The sequence below is a fragment of the Patagioenas fasciata genome, chromosome 7 (genome assembly GCF_037038585.1).
Source record: "Patagioenas fasciata isolate bPatFas1 chromosome 7, bPatFas1.hap1, whole genome shotgun sequence".
Taxonomy (NCBI): Eukaryota; Metazoa; Chordata; class Aves; order Columbiformes; family Columbidae; genus Patagioenas; species Patagioenas fasciata.
In genome coordinates, this window is record NC_092526.1 from 25,119,378 (window position 1) to 25,138,901 (window position 19,524).

Genomic DNA, 19,524 nt, shown 5'->3' on the forward strand with positions numbered 1-19,524 from the left:
GAATTCATTCTTCCTCTCAGGTGGGAGACAATGCTGGGATCACAGCACTACTCCACTGACCTTTCACTGCTAGTTCACCAAAGCAGGACTGACTTCCTGCATCATTCTCAGCCACGCAGGTGTATTTGCCACCAGAGCTCAGCTGGACACCGGTAATTTGCAGCGTTGCTAGACCGTGTTCAAATGTCACTCTCACTTTGTTATCATCTTGAATAACATCTTTGCCCTTCATCCACATCACAGAAATAGGCTCTGACCCTTTCACCACAGCCTGTAACGTAACACTATCTCCAGCCAGAGCTGTCACATTTTCGATTTTCTTAACAAAAGATGGTGGTTCTAGTTCGAAGAAAAGAGATAAGAAGAAATACTCATCTGCTACCACATCACACCATGAAATCTGCTGCTTAAAGACAGTTTTATATGACAGTATGTGCAGTACATGGTGCAATTCAGCTGAAGAGCAGGCAAGGAGAAGAGCTGCATTCCCCAGCTGGGAGGTAATGCATGGCCCTTTAAGCTCAATGCCCTTCAAATTCACAGGTTTGACGCCAGATAAGAATAAAGATATATCCAGAACTGCAAGAGAAGAAGAAGGTACTCTCCCTCCCCACCCTCCTTAAACACCCACAAATCCAAAGATTCATTTTTAAGAAATCATTCTTAATTAAGAAAAGTAAGAAAAAGTCATTTTTAAGAAATGAAAGGTTCTTGACAACCCCTTCAGTAAGTGTAGCTTTCTCATTCCAACTGACCTTTCAAGATGTATGTTGCACTGCATATGCACTTCCCAACTTCGTTAGCTATCACACACTCGTATTCACCAACATCCGCGCTATTAAACGAGGACACCTCCAGAGAAATAACAGCTTTCTGAGAGGTCAACCTGTATTTTTTACTACTGCGAATCTGTTTCTTGTCTTTGTACCAGCTAATCTCAAATGGTCCAGTGCCAGCAACTTCACACTGAAGAACGGTGTTTGTTCCCTTCACTACCTCTGCTGGTTCAAGTGTTCGGATGAAAGAAGGCGGCTCTATAAAGGCAGCAAGAAAAAATTAGTCAACCATGCCGAAACAACAACAACAAAAAAAAAAATGGAAGAGAAGATTTTTCTCAAGAATGTGACCGGCAGTAGCAAGAAGAACAGACCTTTGACAACTACTTCGGTGGTACAGCTGTCACTTCCAACCTCATTTACAGCTTCACAGGAGTAGCTCCCACTGTCATCAACTTTCATCTCTAAAATATCTAACACTGCCACAAAATTGACAAAGGACATCCTGTGTGTGTTGCTTTCATGGATTTCCTTATTGTTCTTGAACCAAGTAACCTGGATTTCAGGAGACCCCTTGATTTTGCATTGAAGGCGTGCAGAGTCACCTGGGGTCAGTAAATAAGACGGATCGACCTTCTTCACAAAGGATGGTGGTTCTAAAAATGGGAAGAAAGGAAGAGGGGAGGAAAAGGGGAGGGAACAGGGAAAGGAAAAGAGAAAAAGGAAAGAAGGATAAAATACAAAGCTTTGAAAGACTGGTTTCTAGTGCAAGAACAAAACATGACTTCAGAAAAGATAGCATATTCTTCGCTGAACTGCAGTTCTTGTGGTTTCTCTTGCCCTCTTTGTCCATCTCTCCTGCATGCAGGAGTAATTCTTGGATCTGGCTGGTGAAAGAGACACTGAAGCAACACACATCACACTGGAAGGCAGCAGGGGAAATGAGCAAGAGGTGAATGGACCTGATGGTGGGTCTGAGAAGAGTTCACAGCATGATTTCAGCCCAGATAAGTCTTTTGCCTGTAACAGAAGAAATGGGGAACCAAAGAAGAGCAAAGGTAAAGGGGTGTAGGACTATCTTACCTCTGACTGTGACGCTGGCAGAAGAGGAGCTGCTTCCTGCCTCATTTGAGGCAGTGCACACATAATGGCCTGAATCCTTGAGCTTAGCCAGAGGAATCTCAAGTGAGGCTATTTTGTCTTCAAAATAAATCTTATAATCCTTGCCTGGAGGGATTCTATTTCCATCTTTTGTCCATTCTACTTTTACTTTCCTGTCTTCATCTACCTGACATTCAAGACGTATTTTTTTATTGACTGCTGACTGGACTGACTGCAAAGCTTTAATGAAGTGGGGCTTGTCTATAATGACCACTTCAGCCTGGCAAATGTCAGCCCCAAATTTATTGGAAGCTTTGCAAGTGTAAACCCCTCTGTCACTGGTAGTAAGAAGTGAAATTTCTAACACATATTTATTTTCCACTTTGGAGATCTTGTGGTGGTCTGAAGGTGAAATAGTTGTGCCATCTTTCTGCCAGACGACGTCGATGACTGGAGTGCCCGAAACAGTACACAGGAACTTGGCATTTTTGCCCACAAAAGTAGTGATAGATTCAGGTCTGGTAAGAAACGTTGGCGGAAATGCTTCTGCAAAACAAAGGGGTTCAATGTTATCCAGAGCTGAGGATCAGAGCTTATGCTCTTTCTCCACATTTGCCAGGGAAAGAGAGCAAGAGGGCTCAGTTTGTCACTGGAAACTCTTAAGCAAAAGAAGCCGGCAGTGAAGGAGATAAGAGGTGTTAAAGATGATGAACTTTGGCTTTTAGTTTTATACTTCTTGGGTCTGTATATTGATCCAGAGCTTGAAAGCAGATTGAAGTTCTGGAGCAATGTACAAACTAAAGGAAAACAAACCAAAAGCCAGAACCTCCTCCACAAAGACTGACAGGTTTGCGCACCATTCCATCAAGATGGACAAGTTATCACGCATTTCACAGTTTGTGTATCTTTTGTTAGTCTCTGTCATTTGGCTTGTCACAAAACCCACATATAGACTCTTCCCACTAAGAGAAAAGTCAGAGTAAAAAAATCATCACACACTCAAAGCCCAAAAGATGGTGTGGTTTTTTAAAGCAGGGGGGAAAAAAAAAAAAGAAAAAGAAAAAAAAGAAAAAGAAAAAGAAAATAAAAGAAAAGAGAAGAAAAAAGAAAGAAAAAAAGGAAAAAAGAAAAAAAAGAAAAAAGTAAGAGAGCTGTATATCTTTCAGTAGACCAAAAAGTTCACAAATTGGAACAACTTTAAACCCTCTTATTTGTTTAAAAAGATCTGTTTCCCCAATCGCACAGACTCTGGCCACTGCACACAGATGTTTAGGTACACACATCTGTATAACCTGCCTCACAAATATAGCTGCAGAATAAACATAGGGTGCTAGGATAATCACACAGTGATTATTACATCAAAGAAATTAGATTTAAAGTGTATGTTTTCTTGTTGTCTGGAAGTTAAGTAAACCTTCAAGAATGTATTCACAAAGCAATCCTATTCTCTTGATATTCTAGTTCCTCAGCTCTCTCTTTCTCCCTCTTTTCTTCCCTTGTGAAACCTAGAGCAGCATCCTCAAAAATTATTCCTTCTCTATGCCTGTGTCTGTATGGATTATGTATAGTGATGCCAATCAAGAGCCCTACCATAAACACTTGTAAATACAGCAGTGAAAGCATTACAGTATATCAAGATATTTTATGGAGAAGGAGAAGTGCTTGGAAGTCTACACTTACCAGTTACTGTTAAAAGGGCTGTAGAGCTTACACTGCCGTGCTGATTGGAAGCCTTACAGCTGTACTCTCCACAGTCAACAACCTGAGGCCTTGGGATCTCCAGCGTCGAGAGGTGGTTGGAGGAACGAATGGAATATTTGTCCCCATCGTATATCTCTCGGCCAGCTCTGTACCACTGGAACCTGACATTGGGAGCAGTCTCTACCTCACAGGTAAACTTGGCCACATGATTTACAGCCACTTCCAGAGGCTCGAGCCTTCTCCTCAGGATCGGTGCAACTGAAATCAGAAGCAGAGAGTAACTCAAAGACCTGACAGCTGACATGCTGGAAAGTAAAAGTAAAGTGATTGAGTGGGAAAAAAAAAAAAAAAAAGTGATTCACTTGCAATCCACACAAAGTGACTGTAAAAGAAAAAAATATCTGTAAAAAATGAAAGCAGTACTAGGGTCAGTGGACAAATAGTGTTACAGTGAATAACGACATCAGGAAACACAGTGATGATACTGGAAAAAAATGTGAAATAGCAATGCACAATAAGAATGCGATACATGTGATACAAACCACACTATTCTGAAGATGTGAGAAATTATGGTGCAAGTGAGAAATTGTGCTGAAACTGTGCAATACCTCTAAAGAGTGAGTGTGCAGCAGTGAGAAAAATGTGAAGAGCAGGTCCCCTTCACAGGCAACAATAGGAGAAGTAGTCAGGATTGAGATACAGCTTGGCCTGAATGTGCTTGTGTGGTGAGAACAGGAAGCAATGAAGTTCCTGACCAAAGACCAGTGTGAGAGAAGTGAGAGACTGTGCAATGTGGTGAAAGGAGACCATAAATCCAGAGAGAAAGGGGGCCCTTTGATTACTGATGTGATGGTATTAATACTATGTCTGTAGCCAAAGATACAGACACATAGTAGGGCAACTCCATTAGTACAGTAGTGCATTAGAAAGGCCATTTTTTATCCCCATAATCCAACCTCTTTTAACAACTGTGAGTTTTGCTGCTGTTGCTCTTTTCCCAGCTTGATTCAGCGCCTCACAGGTGTACTCTCCTTGGTGAATCTCCCCACAGACTTGGCTTATTACTAGTGTGTATGTGTCCTGATCTTGCAAACACTTGAATTTGCCACCTGAAGACACCAGTTTATCCTCAAAATACCAGTTCACCTCTCTAACATTTGTTATGACAGTCACCAGACTGACACTCTCTCCTTCCTCCACAACAGTGTCAGCCAGTTTGCTGCGTATGATGGGATAACTCCCTTTGCCCAGTTCAACCTCTAGCTTCCCAGCTCTAGTTTCCAGACCCTCTCTGCTCTCTTCCTCAAAGATTTCTTCCCTTTTCTCCTTCCTTTTCAGCATTTCTGTGGGTGTCTCAATGGGAACATCTGCAGAGGGTACATCAGCAGTGGCTGCACCTGCACCCACATCCTTGATTTGATCACGCCCAGTAACAGCATTGATTATTTGTGCAGGCAAAGGCTGTTCCAGGGGTATTTCTGCTTCCATAGTCCTCTCAGCCTGCTGGGGCTCCAGATCAGAGCTTTCATCACTGGATATTCCTGGTAATGCTTTGGATTCTTCATCTGTCAAGAGATGTTTTTCTTCACAAATAAGAGAATAGAAAGCCTCCTTCAAGACTGTTTTCTGGTCAGCTGTCTGAATGCTGCCTTCTCCCAATGAGATTGTGATTTCTATGGGACTAAGTCCTTCTGTGGTCACAACATAGGTGCACAGGGTGTGTTTATGTTCCTTGGTGATGTTTATTGTCTGTACTTCAACGTTTTCTTTATCAGCCAACCATTCTGAAAACAAGAGGTTTTGCTCACTTACGACTGCAGCTTTCAGCGCGCTTCTAATCTGAGACTTTATGTCTAAGTGGCAGCTCTGGGGAACCTGAGTGGTGAGCTGGCTCTCTTTGTTGAGGACTTGGCTTGGCTGGAGCTCGTGAGTGTACACGGTTTCATGGGGTTGTTTCTCTGGCCTTGGACGCTGCTTAAGTGGGCCAGCAAGATTGATGACATGTTCCTCCTCCAGAAGCTGGTTTTCTTCTAGCAGCAAGGGTAGTCTCACAGTCTGTCCCTCATGGATTCTTGCAGCAAAATCTTCCTCTGCTGCTTCCAGGGAAGAAAAGTTCTCCAGGGCAACAGCTTGGCCCCCAGTGAAGGCCAATTCAGAGAGAAATCTGGGTTCAGCCTTCAGCTCACCTTGCATTGCCTGGAAGCCCTCAGAGACCTGCATGTGGTCACCATCCATGGTATGGCTCTCTGCTGTGCTTGACACCTGTAGAAGGACTTGGGAAGTCTCTGTCTTCAGAGCAGCCATTTGCTTTGCTGCCTTGGCAATGTCTTGCTCTTTGGGCAAGAGTATCTGTGCAGCTACAGTCCCAAGGCAGTGTGGCAGCTGTGTCTCCACCTCTGCTGCAGGCACCACACACTGGGGGCTATCAGGGAGGGTTTGCAGTGGCTCTGCCAGAAGCCTGCTGCTCTCTTGTGTTGTGGCCACCTGGGTAAGCATTTCCTCAGCACTCTGTGCAGCCTGGCAGGCCGGTGGCAGGCCAGGCAAGATGTCCTCCCTGGGCAGCACGTGTTCCGCCTGGCTTGTCTGAAGCTGAAGGACAGCCAGGGGTTCCTTCATGACCTCAAGGCTGAGCGCTCCTTCCATGGCAGAAAGCTCACCAGCCTCCTCATAGGAGATGGGGCTTTGGTCCTCTGCCACCGCAGAGTGCTGCAAGGCTGGGCTTTGTCTGCACACAGCATGCTCCTCAGGGAGCACAAAGAGCTCAGCAGAGCATGTGGCCTCACCCAGGGTGCTCACTGCCCTGCAGGTGTAGAGCCCAGTGTCCTCTTCCATGCACTCCTGCACTGTCAGGGAGCCTGAGCCATCAGGGTGATGAGCCATAGAACGACGCACATTGGAGAAGAGCTGCTCACTCCCTTTGAACCACTGCACGTCAGGGCATGGCTCCCCAGCCACAGTGTACTCAAAGACTGCGGTGAAGCCCAGTGGGCACTGCACACTCTCTGGCTCCCTGATAAAGCACGGGACTCCTGGTATCCTCTGCCGTATGTGGAGGTGGGCACTGCACATAGTCTCACCATGTACATTGCTGGCCACGCAGGTATACTCACCCTCATTCTGCTCATCTGCGTATGGGAGGATGAGGCTGTGCTCATTGCCATCAAACACTAACTTACAGTCCATGGATGGCGTTAACTTCACACTGTTGAAAAACCACTGGACTTTGGGCGTGGGACTGCCAATAACAGTAACAGAGAGCCTAGCTACATCTCCCTGACAGACTTCCACGTTTGAGACCTGTTTGTGGAAAACAGGGGCTCTGCCCTGCTCCTCCATTTTCATCTTTGCTTTGCTGGAATAAACTGGTTTCTCAGGCTCAAATTCAAGTGTTTTCTCTCTATCAGGCAACTGAAGGCCGCTGCTGTAGCCTTCACTTCTTCCTTCCTCAGAAGACACAATAAGAGAGCTATTGATGTCTGTACGGAAAAAAAATGTTTAGTTTTATTAGAACGTTTAAGAGAAGTAGATAGCAGTAAACAGTGCAACCATTTTTGTATATCTGGAGGCTTTCTCAATATTGTACAGCAATTACAATGAACAGCAGGTCCTTTTGCTGTCAAATACACACCCACCAAAACCAGCAAGACATGCTGTGCTGTCAGGTTACTTTCAAGTTTCCCATCTGGATCAATATGGGTGTCTCTTCAAACCTGACATCACAGCATGGGTTAGGCATATCCCCAGGGTGTAAAGTGCAACTAACAGTCAAGCAACATTGGTGTATTTCACAGATATAATTAAAGTGGTATATGCCATACATATTTGTATGTATACTCATACAAATAAGTACAGCAGACAGTGCCAAGACTATATTTTAACTCAAAACACCAAGAAAAAGCAGATTACCAGAATAATAACACAAACTCTTCAGCACACAACATTTCATCTGGTGTAGTTAGTTCATCTCTTTCAACTTTATCCTTTGTCTAACACACTAAAACATTACCTCTCCTTTACCAGCTTTGTCCTGTTTTTGTCATTAGACCCTCATGCTTACAATACCATTATTACTAAAATCACAAGTTTGCACCTTTGATTTAACACCACTGATTTAAATCTCTGTTTTAAACTCAGCTCTATCACAATGTTGCACATTAAAACTCCCACAATACCAGAGAAAAAGAGGACAGAACACTTTAAGGTTTCTCTCTTTCTTGCCTTTGTGAATTTAGACATTTACGTGTTGAAGCACCTTGTTCTAATGGCTTAAAAACAAAAGACATCAAGAACATGTCATTCTCTGCAGCCGCTTGATGTTAGTAACATCAATGAAATCTGAGACTACCCAGGAATGGAACAAACTATCCATGAAAAATATGGTACAAAGAAAACTTCTGGAAATCATATCCTGTTGTCCTCACCGAGTCGAGATTACTCAGTTAAGGCCCACAGTATTTGATGTTGCAAAGATACGAGAGTTGTTAAATAATAATAAAATAAAGGTAAGTGGACAGATGTATCCAGGCACTCTAATGGCGAACCTTGATAAGTTTCTCAATTAGAGTGTCTTAAATTCCAGAACTTATTGTGAGATAACATTTTTTGTTGCACTCTAGTAACAACTATAAAGAAGAACAGAATATTCTACACCCAATTCTTTCTCATGGGTTTTAGCAATCATTAATCTTGCCACAAATACCATAATACACACAACATAGCACAGTGCAAACAGTGATTAACTGCTGAGAAGAGATGCTTAGGAAAAAAAAAATTACACCAGTCCTTCAGTATTAACAGGAGGGCAGTTTTGCAGAAATACAATGTGCTAGCGAAGTTGAGAACTAGTGACAGAATTGGGCCCAATAAAATATAAAAATTGCAGAATGGAATCTACATTAACACAAGAGAATGCTTTATATACAGGAGTGCAGCAAAAATTAACACACTTTCATGTGTTCCTGGACATTTATGACAGAAAACCTATGCCAATACTTTTCCATATTTTAGCTATGTTTGTGAAATGAATAAAGTACAAGAAGCGACAGACTTAAATAATTTACATATTTATTTCACAAATTAACCATACATGTTAACATTCAATACAGATCAGTGACAAACAAACATGCTTCATTGTTTTTTAAAGATAGTTGGTTTGTAGAAATGAAGACAACATTAACCCTGACAATAAAATTGTGAGGTTTGTAATTCCTATGAAAGCACAAAATTTTGAAGAGAGATGGTCAATCATGGTTCTTTGCTATACCAGTTGCCACAGAATATGTTTTTTCAAAACTAGGATTACTCCAGATTTTATCATTGTAGCTTAGGTGAGACTTTGTCTCTCCGTGAGCACATGATAGTGCTCCTGGCTAATGCATGAAACTTAAAACAAGACTTTTAAACTCACATAAACCACAAACACTACACAGGTAGAGATGAAGATGTTTGGCCATAAATTTCAGACATGAACAGGAACTTGGACCTGTTTGGCTCATGGCTTCAAAAACAAGTTATGGGCCTGTTTCTACTAAAAATTTTGCTGAATTTATGTGCAAATGAAACACACATCGTAATTGCTTAGGACCTAACCAAAGGGCCTCTGACGTCTTTGGCTTTGGACGTGAAAGACCCCTCATGTCACAGCTGACATATTACATGAGACAGTTGTTGCCAACTTCCCTAGGGACCTCTGCTGTCTCATGAGTCAGTCAGTGCTACACACCTACGCAAGGAATGGATTAAGGACACATCATGAAGCAATTCTTTCCCATCATGATGCTGGGCCAGACACTCATGCTTCTCTTTCCTACCACCACTACCTATAAGAATTCACAATTATCTCTGCCTTTTATCAACATACAAATCTTAAATATTTATCACGAGGTCACGACTAGGAAGAAACTGAAGTGACACACTGATATTTGCCTAACCACTCCTGTCATTTTCCACATGTACTGGGTGATTAGAATTTGCCGCTTCCAGCTTTAAGGTTATATTGGGCAACACAACTGGGCAAAGTGAACCTTTTGATAAAAAATTACTATCCCAAGTGAGTGATGGGATAGTTGCAAAAGATTATTGTAGTTTTGAGGCATACTGACCTCAGTGTGAGGACACATCAAACTCAGAAATAAGAACATACATGAACATAACAATATACTGTAGGAAAAGTTCTGTTATGCTTAAAAACATCATGCTCCTTGAAGCAGTTTGCAAGGGAACTGACAGTAATTTGTAAATAACCAGAAACACCTCATGAATCAAAGTTAAAATAATTTTGCTTGGGGTTGTTGAACTCAAGGTTTCACCTTGACATATAGGGAACTGGAAACCTGGCACATACTTTAGAGTTATTTAACTTCCGATAAACATTAATTGATAACTTTCATATTTTTAGAATATTTTCTAAATTAATTTATCATTGTTTATGTAAGACAGATTTAGTTCTGATTTAATTATGTCATCTTCTGCTGACTGCTCCTCCTAAATATGAGCATTATTTTAAATAAAAAATATATATACTCACATTGAGAACATTAATGTAAAAATCTCTTCTGCTGAGAAAATGCCACAGATAACAATTCTACTTATTTCTGGTCATCTTGACACATAGCACACCTAACTGTTACTGATTAAAAAAAAAAAAAATTTTAAAAAAAGGAATACGTAGAAATTTACCTTCTAATGTGACACAACAATACTGCATAAAAATCTCTCACTTTTTTTTTCCTACTACATATTTTTTATGAATGACACTGGAAAATGGGGACAACCAAAATTATTTTAATGAATTTACAGTTACATCATTGATTTATTATGCTCCCTTCTCCTTTCCCTTTAACTTCTAAAGATACAGTACAAAATGTTTTCATGTTTATTACTTGGTAATAGAGAAAAAAATCCTGTCCAGTCTCTACTAATGCAAAACTTTAATTTTCTTCCATTTCTGTTGCTTTTCTTTGCAACAGTGTAATTCCATTGACTTAAAAAAAAAAAGTCATTTAATTCCAGTAATCAGTAGAATGAGGCCCATGGATGTAAGAATTTTGCAGTGATAGAAACTGTAAACACAGGATTTGAATCAATGAGATGCAACATTGTGAGAAGAGGAAATACCAATTAAAGGAGTTCTTTCACAGAACTATCTCCAAACTAACCAGCAAGCTTAAGTTAGTACTCCATAACGTTAGGTTACAAGGAAAACATGGTTTCTACATTCTCAGGTGATTTCTAGTCTACCTAAACCAGTAACAACTGCACTGTTAGAGACACACAGGAATATGTACACTATATGAAAATATTAGTCCTACATAAATTAGTATCAATTAAAATATCTTTACAAGAATGAGTAAGGAGTTTGGAAGGAGCCTGAAATATACCTCAGTGCAGAAAGTATGCACAAAATCTATGCGCAGATTAAATCTCACTTAAATTCCCCAGTGAAGGCAAGTTTAAGTGAGATAAAACCATGCCCACATAGAGTGGTTTTCATCCCTAAAGAGATGAAAAAAAATGCCCCTAAAATGAGTGCTGCATTTTTACCTGCAGTGAACAACAACATAAAAACATTTTGTGTTTCAAAAGAAACTCCAAAATAAATTATGGAAATTTAGTATAACGTCAAGACAGCACAAGTCTCAGCAGTTCCTGCTCTGTTAGTAGCTACACATTTGTACTGCCCACTGTCGCTTTGCATCAAGTTTTCAATAGTAAGGTTATGCGAGCCCCCCTGTTCTTCCTGCACACAGTACCTGTCCCCTTCCAGCAACACCCCATCCTTGTACCAGCGGACATTGGGGTGGGGGGAACCAGTCACAAGACACTGAAAGCACACTGAGGCACCTACAAATGTACTATAGTCAGAAATGAGCCTCAGAAATTTAGGAGGGGTTTCTCTGAGCTGGAACTCAAACTCCAGCTCTATTTCTGACTGGTCACCCGGGCTCACAGTCTTAGTCAGAAGCAAATCACACTTCTGGGGCCTGTGTGGTTCACTGCCCATGACTGCCTCACTACTCGCCTTAGCACATGTTCCCTGCTCAGCCACAACTATGAGGGAGCCTTTGCACGTTGCTTCTCCCAGCCTATTGATTGCCCGACAGTGATAAACACCACCATCAGAAGGACCTACACTTTGGACCTTCAGACTGTGAAGACCCTCCTTCTGACTCACAACATACTTCCCCATGGCAGGTGTCACACAGATGTCACCTCTGAACCACTGCACTACTGGGACAGGAGTACCTGTTACCACACACTCAAACATCGCCTCCAAGCCTTCTGTCACCTTGACATCTGCAAAGGGCACAGCAAAGCGGGGGGGCATTTCAGTTACTTGGAAATCAATTTTTACATCCTCATTCTCCTGTGCAGCCAAGCTTGCTGCTTGCTCCAACAAGGCAAGTGGAAGGACATCCAGAGAAACCACCATGCTCTTCTTATCTGGGCTAAACTCAGGACTAGTTATGATTTTGACCTGCTTCTCAAACTCCTTCACCTCATTTTCATCCAGCTCCACTTCCAAGAGGATTTCTTGTGGTGAAGGTGACCTTGAAGACATGTTTTGCTCCAAGTCAAAGTGTATAACATGTTGGTGGGTGACAGGGGGTGGTAGTGCTAGTGATCGCCCATCTTCAGACAAAACTTCCACCTGTCCGACACTTTTAGCTTCCCCAACAATGTTCACTGCATGGCACAGATACTGCCCTCCATCAGCTTTCTGGATGTTAGTGATCTCTAGCATGCATTTGCCCCCATCCTCTTCTATCCGCACTCTCTCATCCAGCTCCAACAGAGATTTATTATGATACCACTTCACCCCTGGCTTGGGCACACCCACCACCTCGACCACAAAGCTCAGTGTGCTGCCCTCATACAGCCTCCTCCCACTCAAGGCCTTGAGGAATGCAGGTGGCATCTCCCTGCCTGATGGCTCCAGGGCTTCACAGGGTGTCCTAAACACCTCAGCCTGTGGCAGGTCTGGAGCCTGCTGCCTTCTCTCATAGAGAGGGAGCATGGTCAGGGCATCCATGTACTCCCCAGTCGGTGTCCAGTATCGCTCTGGTGGTGTGCTGTCCCCTGATGCAGAGCAGGGTTGCTCAAAGGGTGTGAAGTAGTACTCCAAGGGCGTGTTGCACTTTGAACCCTCAGAGGGTGTGGAGTAGTGCTCAGGTGGCGTGCCATACACTGAGCCCTCAGATGGTGTGGAGTAGCGCTCGGGTGGTGTGTTGTACTCTGAGCCCTCAGAAGGCGTGGAGAAGTGCTCAGGTGGTGTCTTGTACCCTGAGCCCTCAGAAGGTGTGGAGAAGCGTTCGGGTGGTGTGCTGTATCCTGAACCCTCAGAAGGTGTGGAGAAGCGCTCAGGTGGTGTCTTGTACCCTGAACCCTCAGAAGGTGTGGAGAAGTGCTCGGGTGGTGTGCTGTACTCTGAGCCCTCAGATGGTGTGGAGTAGCGCTCGGGTGTGCTGAGTGGTGTGTGGTAGGATGCCGATGAAGCAGTTTCAAAGATCTCCACCGAGGAGGGAGGTGTGTAGAAGTGGTCTGAATCAGGTGACTCCTCTCCACTCCTGCTCACCAGCTCTATAGACATTTCTGACTCTGGAGAGAGGGGCCGGGCAAGCTCCTGCTGGTTGTTGTAATAGTCATAAACCATACTGAAGGTGACCTCCTCCACTTCCAGTAAAGTGATGGTTTCTCGCTGCTCCTTCTGAACTGTTCCTTTGAGATCTGGAGTTTCTTGCATCCCTGTTGACCTTAAATACTTGGCCAGAGACAAGTCAGGCTTCAGCTCTGAGGCTTGAACAGCACTGGGCTCCAGATCAGCAGAAGTATCTTCCCACAGTCCTTCTTCATCCAGGCTATTCTCAAAGGCTTCCTCAGTGGGAGTCCTCTTATTTCCCCAAGACTCCTTCCTTTGCTCCTTCTGTGCCACAGGATCATCCCTTATCAAACCAAGTAAGAGCTGCCCAAAAGAGAAGCCCTTGGTAGTGTTTGGTTCCTGTTGGGTGTCCCTGAGCATCTCCTCAGGGGAATCTGTTCTTTCTGTCTCACATACGGAGCTGCCCATTCCTGTCTCAAAGACCTTTTCTATCCCAGAACCTTCTTCCTCCTCAGCCTGATGCCCAGCTTGGGGTTTCTTTTCACATGCAGCTTTTTTCAAGTCGGTGATGAAGCTGTCACTCCAGGAGTCTGTGGTCTCCAGTTGTTCCCCACTCTCCCACACATGTGTTTCCTGCACTCCTATTTGGAAATCTGCTGTGTTCTCCACCAGAAAAGTATTAATTTGTCCCTCAAGTGAATTGTCTCCACAGACACTGACCTCTGACTCACAAATTTCTTTAGCAGAAGATCTCTCTTCAGCAGATATCATGATGCTGCCAAGGTCTCCAGTAGAGATTTGCAAATCAGCCCTTCTGATTTCTCTTGGCAGTGCCTCTTCCTGGGCATTGACCTTCTCCTGCTGCATCCTGTAGCTCTGACGCAGTTCCTCACTCAGAGACATCTCTTCCACAAGCATGTTATGTTGGTGCACAGGGGAAATGATCTCGGTTACTCCTACCTCCACACTCTCCAGAGCTGTGTTGGTTTGTGCCTGTTCTGTGTCCACAGCATCTGCAGCTGGAAAATGCTCCACAAACTTCTTCAGATCACATGGGATACTCGCCTCATCAGTCTCAGATAGCAACATCTGCTCTTTGAAATGCCCTTCTTCCAGGTGAACCACAACTTCCTCAGTAAAATCCTGACCTGAGTTTTCTGTGTCAGGAGGAGAGAGGATTAGATCCAAAGAAGAGTTGCCTGCATCAGACTCCATTTCTTGCAGCATTTGTCTGGCATTGTGCATTGCCACGTGAGAGGCATCCCCAACATCAATAATTTCTTCTTTACAAGGATGATAATCAACCTCAATGTCCTGTTTAATATCAACTGATCTCTCTTGCTCCTTGGTCTGTTCCCCCTGTTGCTCTTTTGTATGTAAGTCAGAAAAGCCAAATTGTTCCTTTGTGGGTGTACTTGCAATGTTGTCCTGCAGGTGGGGCACACTTGGCTCTTCTACAAGAGGCACATCAGGAGATACTGCCTCACAGGCAGTGGCATCGCTCTCCTCTATGTAAATGTCACTCCCGCCTTGCACCACAGGTGATATAGGAATGAAAAATTGTGAATCCTCACACTCCCTTGCCAGAGCAAACTGCTCAGAGGCATGTGTTTGCTCTTTCACTTCCATAAATGGCACCACCTTGTTTCCTTCAGCCTCCAGTTCCTCTGAAAATTGACCTGAGGACTTGGCCCCCTGTTCATGCTCTTCCCTGGCCATGCTGGGTTGCAGCTCAGTGGTGTCAATTTCAAAGCTGTGCTCCTCAGAGACAGCTTTTCCCCTGTGCTGCCTCATCTCAGAAATATCATCTGTATCCTTCATGCTTTCTTTTGTATAACCTGTTTCTTGCCTTAAATAAACTTCCATGACATCCAGCTCCATTTTTTCCTCCATCTTGCTTTCCCTGAAGTGAGTTTTCTCACATTCCTCTTTTAACTGCTTGCCAGGAGATGGAGACAGCCTTAGGGACCAGGGTAGGTGGGCTTCCTCTTCTGTAGAGGATGTGATCTGTTCCATTTCATGCTTCCCAAGCATGCTAGGGCCTTGGAGATCCAGAACATAGTCCATAGCAGGCAATTCCTCAATGCCTTCATCCTTGCTGTACAGCCTGGGTGGACTGGGCTCCACTGTCAGCTCAGAGGCAGTCTGTGCTGTTCCAGCTACATTCTTAGCCACACAACAATACAGCCCAGCATCTGTGACAGAGACCCCTTGGATGTGCAAGCGGTATGTGCCACTCTTGCCTTCCTCAAACCTCAGCCTCTCACTGGCAGAAAGGCTCTGGCCATTCACGGACCATGCCACCGTTGGTGGGGGTTTCCCAGACACAGCACACTCCAACACCACTGCCTCCCCTTCATGGCAATGAATGTGTGCTGGGCCTTCTGCCACAATTTGAGGTGGCTCATTTCCCACATCAAATGAAAACTTGAACTTGTGCTTTACGGCAGGAGCAGCCTGGTCTGGAGAGGGACGTGTGAGGGTCTCCCTCATCTCTGTGTCTTGCTCTGGTGTTGGACTGGGGGCAGTGATCTTGATTTCCACTGGCAGCGACAGCAACTCTGAGTGCGGAACTGCACTTGGCAGTCCCTGCTCTGCTGCAAAGGCCAGGCTGACTTCTTCTTCTTCCTCTTCCTCCACCCTCTCCTCTTTTTCTTCCTCCACCTTCTCTTCCTCTTCCAGCTTCTCCTCCTCTTCCTCATCCACCCTCTCCTTCTGTTCCTTTGCCACCTTTTCTTCCTCTTTCTTTTCCTCCTCTTTGTCTTTCTCTGTCTTCCCTTCCCCTTCCTCCTCCTCCTTCTTCATGGCCCCATAGGCTGGCATCCACGGCTTCACATGAAGTGCAGTTGAGGTGCTGACTGTTCCCAGTGGGTTGAAGATCACACAGGTGATGGTACCACCATGTTCTGGGAGCAGGGATGGGAAGGTCAGTGTAGAGCAGCATCCTGTGGTGTGAACGGCAGTGCCCTGGATGCGCCCCACGGGCTTGCCGTTGTTGTACCAAGTGACCGTGGGCTGTGGGCGGCCATGGAAGAGGCAGGAGAATGTGCATTTTTGCCCCTCAACAGCCTCCTGGGGCTTAACCTCCTGGACAAAGAGGGGTGGGCAAGGATCTAGGAGCCCACCTGGCATCTGCTGTCTCTCCCCTGCAGCCCTGGGCCTGCAGTACCCTTTCACTACCTGCACTGTGAGGGGCTTTGAGCCATCTATTGTGGCAGCCACCTGAGGTGGGCTGGGCTTCCTGGGAGAGCCCTGCTGGGGCATGGACAGGAGCGATTCCTGCTTCTTTTTCAGTGCTGCCCTCTTTGCCTCCCGCAGCCGCTGCAGCTTCCAACGGATCTCCTCATCCAGGAGCTCCTCAGCATTCACCACTGTGCCACTGTGCTCCCTACCACACACTAGCCCTGGACGATGAGGACCCACCAGCGGCAGCCTCTGGAAACAGATGGTTCGTACCATGCCCCGGGCTGGGGAGAGGTTCCCAAGCAACTGCTCAGCTTCGTGCCCCTTGTCGAAGGGCGAGCCCGTGCAGCGGAGCACCACTCTCAGCCGCTCCTCCCGACGCTGCTGCAGCAGGTGCTCCCAGCTGTCCCGCATCCACTCTGCTTTCCCTGCGAAACCCAAACGTTGCTGCTCCCTACTGCGTGCCACCAGCAGCGAGGCGGTGGACTCAGCCGAGCCCTCACTGTTAATGGCAAACACCCTATAACTGCCAGCGTCATGTTCCCGCACGTCCCGCACCTCCAGGCTGGTGTGGTGCGTGTGCTCCTCGCTCTCCGTGCGGATCACCTTGCGGCAGTCCTGGTGCACCGGCCGGTTATTGTGAAACCAGGACATGTGGGGTGCTGGGCATGCTACCAGCTTGCACTGGAAAAGTGCAGGGTTCCCCTCCAAAACAGACCTACACTTGAGGCCCTGCGTGAAGGTGGGTTTACAGTTCTGGGGGCAAGCCAGCACCGCCACTGTGCCAGGTCCCTCGAGGTTCACCTTGCTGTGCGGCTCTGCAAGAGAAGGAGACTGGGTTACAACACACCAAACTCTGCCTGCCATATGAAAATAATGAAATAGCAATATATTGAAATAAAAAATGGGCATGCAACAGATTTCATCACACACCCAGGAAAAAAAAGTAATTCACTCACCATATTTGTTCGAATAAACGCAACGCCTTGCTCTGTTTTAAAGATTGACACGAAAATCGTTCGTTGTCTGTTCTTTCTTCAGACTGTTGAAATTTCTTCTTGAACAAGCAAAAATGAATTTCAAAATAACACGTTCTTCTGCGTGTATGTTTTTGCTGCCTGGAAAAGCTGCGCATCTTTGGGTGGCAAAGAAGAAACTCTTACCTGACTTGCAGACAGTAGAATAAACGCCCTTTCTGACCCTTCTGTTTGTAGATTAAATGTTCAGACAATTGAGAAAAAATATTTTGAAAGATATTAAAAAAAGTAAGTAATTAGCTAACACGAAATGAGAAGGCGTTTATTCGAACTAATACAGCCACTAACTTCACAGTGTTATGCACAGGGAAAAAGCAAGCAACATGAACCACGTATGCTATCTGCAAGCCAGGGTAAGAGATGTATAATGATGAATTAATGTATGTAAAAAAACCCGCAAGGAATCAATTGGAATGTACAGCTTTCACATATCCTAAACAACAAATGTTTTCTGGTATACTTTATCCATCCAATAGTGTCCACTGAACTGATTAATGTTAGGTTGCTAACTTGTTTGAAAACAATGATTAAGATTTGTGTAACTTCCTTCTGAAGTAAACTATTCCATGCATTCAAAAGGAAATTGAACAAATAAAAGCTCTGTGAACAGCTGCAAAGCATGAAGTAAAAGTTAAGAATATTGCTGCAAAATTATAAATTTGAAGTTTTAAACATATTTTAAAACTTAAATAACCTTGTAATGCAGGTAACCCTTTGCATATCAAAACAAACATGCAACATGTTCCAATATGCTTTGAAGTGTGTCTTTCTTTCCCCATCAGACACTATGTGTAAGCAGATAAAAGCTTTTCACAATGTTACTAATTACTGGTACTAATTATTCAGTGTAACATCATTGGTGACGGTACCTTTCACTTCCATTTCAATCTCTTCCTCAAGCTTCTCATGAATAATTTTTTCAGGAGCTAGAATAAAAAGACAAATACTTTTAAGCTACAGTAGCTAAATATGTCAATCAACAGTTTATGTAGTAAAAATATCTAATCTCTTGCAAATATACGGAAATTCATACATACACACACATAAATGCATGCCAAACAGTTCAAACACTGGACAAATTTTGAGAACAGAATAATAAAATGTTTTCAAACTTGTTTGCAATGTACAGTTTCCTAAAAGATCTGCTTTCTTTTTTGCAGGGTGGGGGAGTTTCTAATGTAACATGCCTTTATCATGCCTTAAATCCCTGAAGAGAACATTCAACAATCCACAGACTAATGAGATGCTTCTTGTTCTTTATCATGTCCCAGGGAATGAACGTACTGGAATGCAATGATGCTATGCACGAGGAATTGACACTTGGAAGGAACATGCAGTTGCCAACCTGTCACTCTCAGATGAGTGCTGCACTCGGCTTGTCCTGCAGGATTAACTATTCTGCACTTGTATATACCCTTCTGGTTCTGACCAACTTTGAACAATCTTAAACTGCACAGTGGACCATCATGTTTTAAGGAACACATTGCAGACTCCTCAACTATAAGCTGATTGCACAGCCAGACCACACAAGGTGTAGGCACACCCTTCATTATGCAAAAGAGTAATGCATCATCTCCTTCTTTTACAGTGGTTTCTGAAGGCAGAGTTTCAAGAAACTCTGGTGCTTTGGCATCAGTTTCAGTAATGTCTTCACATGGCACTACATCAGGATAGTAGACTCTGTTCCTTTGCTTCTCAGTTTCATATGGTCTTTGGGATGTAGATACAAATAAGCTTGAGGTTTTCTTGGAAGATTCTTGCTTAACTTCAGATTGTTTAAACTGAATATCTTTGGCTGCTTTAAAGCTTTTAGTATCTGATTCAAGGGTAACTTTTGTTACTGCTTTGGCTTGTGCTTCTTTTGCTAGGTAAGAATAAAGTTAGGAAAAGGATTAGAACAGATATTTTGCAGGAATAAAAAATATCCTTATAATATTGGGGGGGGGGGGGGGAAGAAAACAATAATTAGTATTGAAAGAATGTCCAGCACTTTAGTGCTACAACAACATTATTAAATATGAGTGTTTACACATTTAAGAGCTCTGTTCCTGTTGGGCTAATTCTATGTACCAGTTAAGCCTATGGGACTTTCACGGGACCAAGACATGGTCTGTAATGTCTAATACAA

General features: G+C 44.0%; 1 protein-coding gene across 4 annotated transcripts in view; it reads right to left on the minus strand.

Moving 5' to 3' along the window:
- The window catches only part of TTN (titin), a 246,538-nt gene that overhangs the window by 187,095 nt on the left and 39,919 nt on the right, over positions 1 to 19,524 (minus strand). For 2 of the 4 annotated variants that reach the window (XM_071811135.1, XM_071811134.1), the window contains 6 exons: positions 18,266 to 18,322; positions 3,558 to 3,836; positions 1,860 to 2,423; positions 1,151 to 1,432; positions 756 to 1,034; positions 61 to 339 (listed from right to left, as the gene is read on the minus strand). In XM_071811135.1, the coding sequence (XP_071667236.1) occupies positions 61 to 339; positions 756 to 1,034; positions 1,151 to 1,432; positions 1,860 to 2,423; positions 3,558 to 3,836; positions 18,266 to 18,322 (1,740 nt within the window). Of the gene's footprint in view, positions 1 to 60; positions 340 to 755; positions 1,035 to 1,150; positions 1,433 to 1,859; positions 2,424 to 3,557; positions 3,837 to 4,534; positions 7,055 to 18,265; positions 18,323 to 18,741; positions 19,261 to 19,524 lie in introns of all 4 variants that reach the window. The other 2 variants (XM_071811136.1, XM_071811133.1) reach the window with 2 other exon arrangements.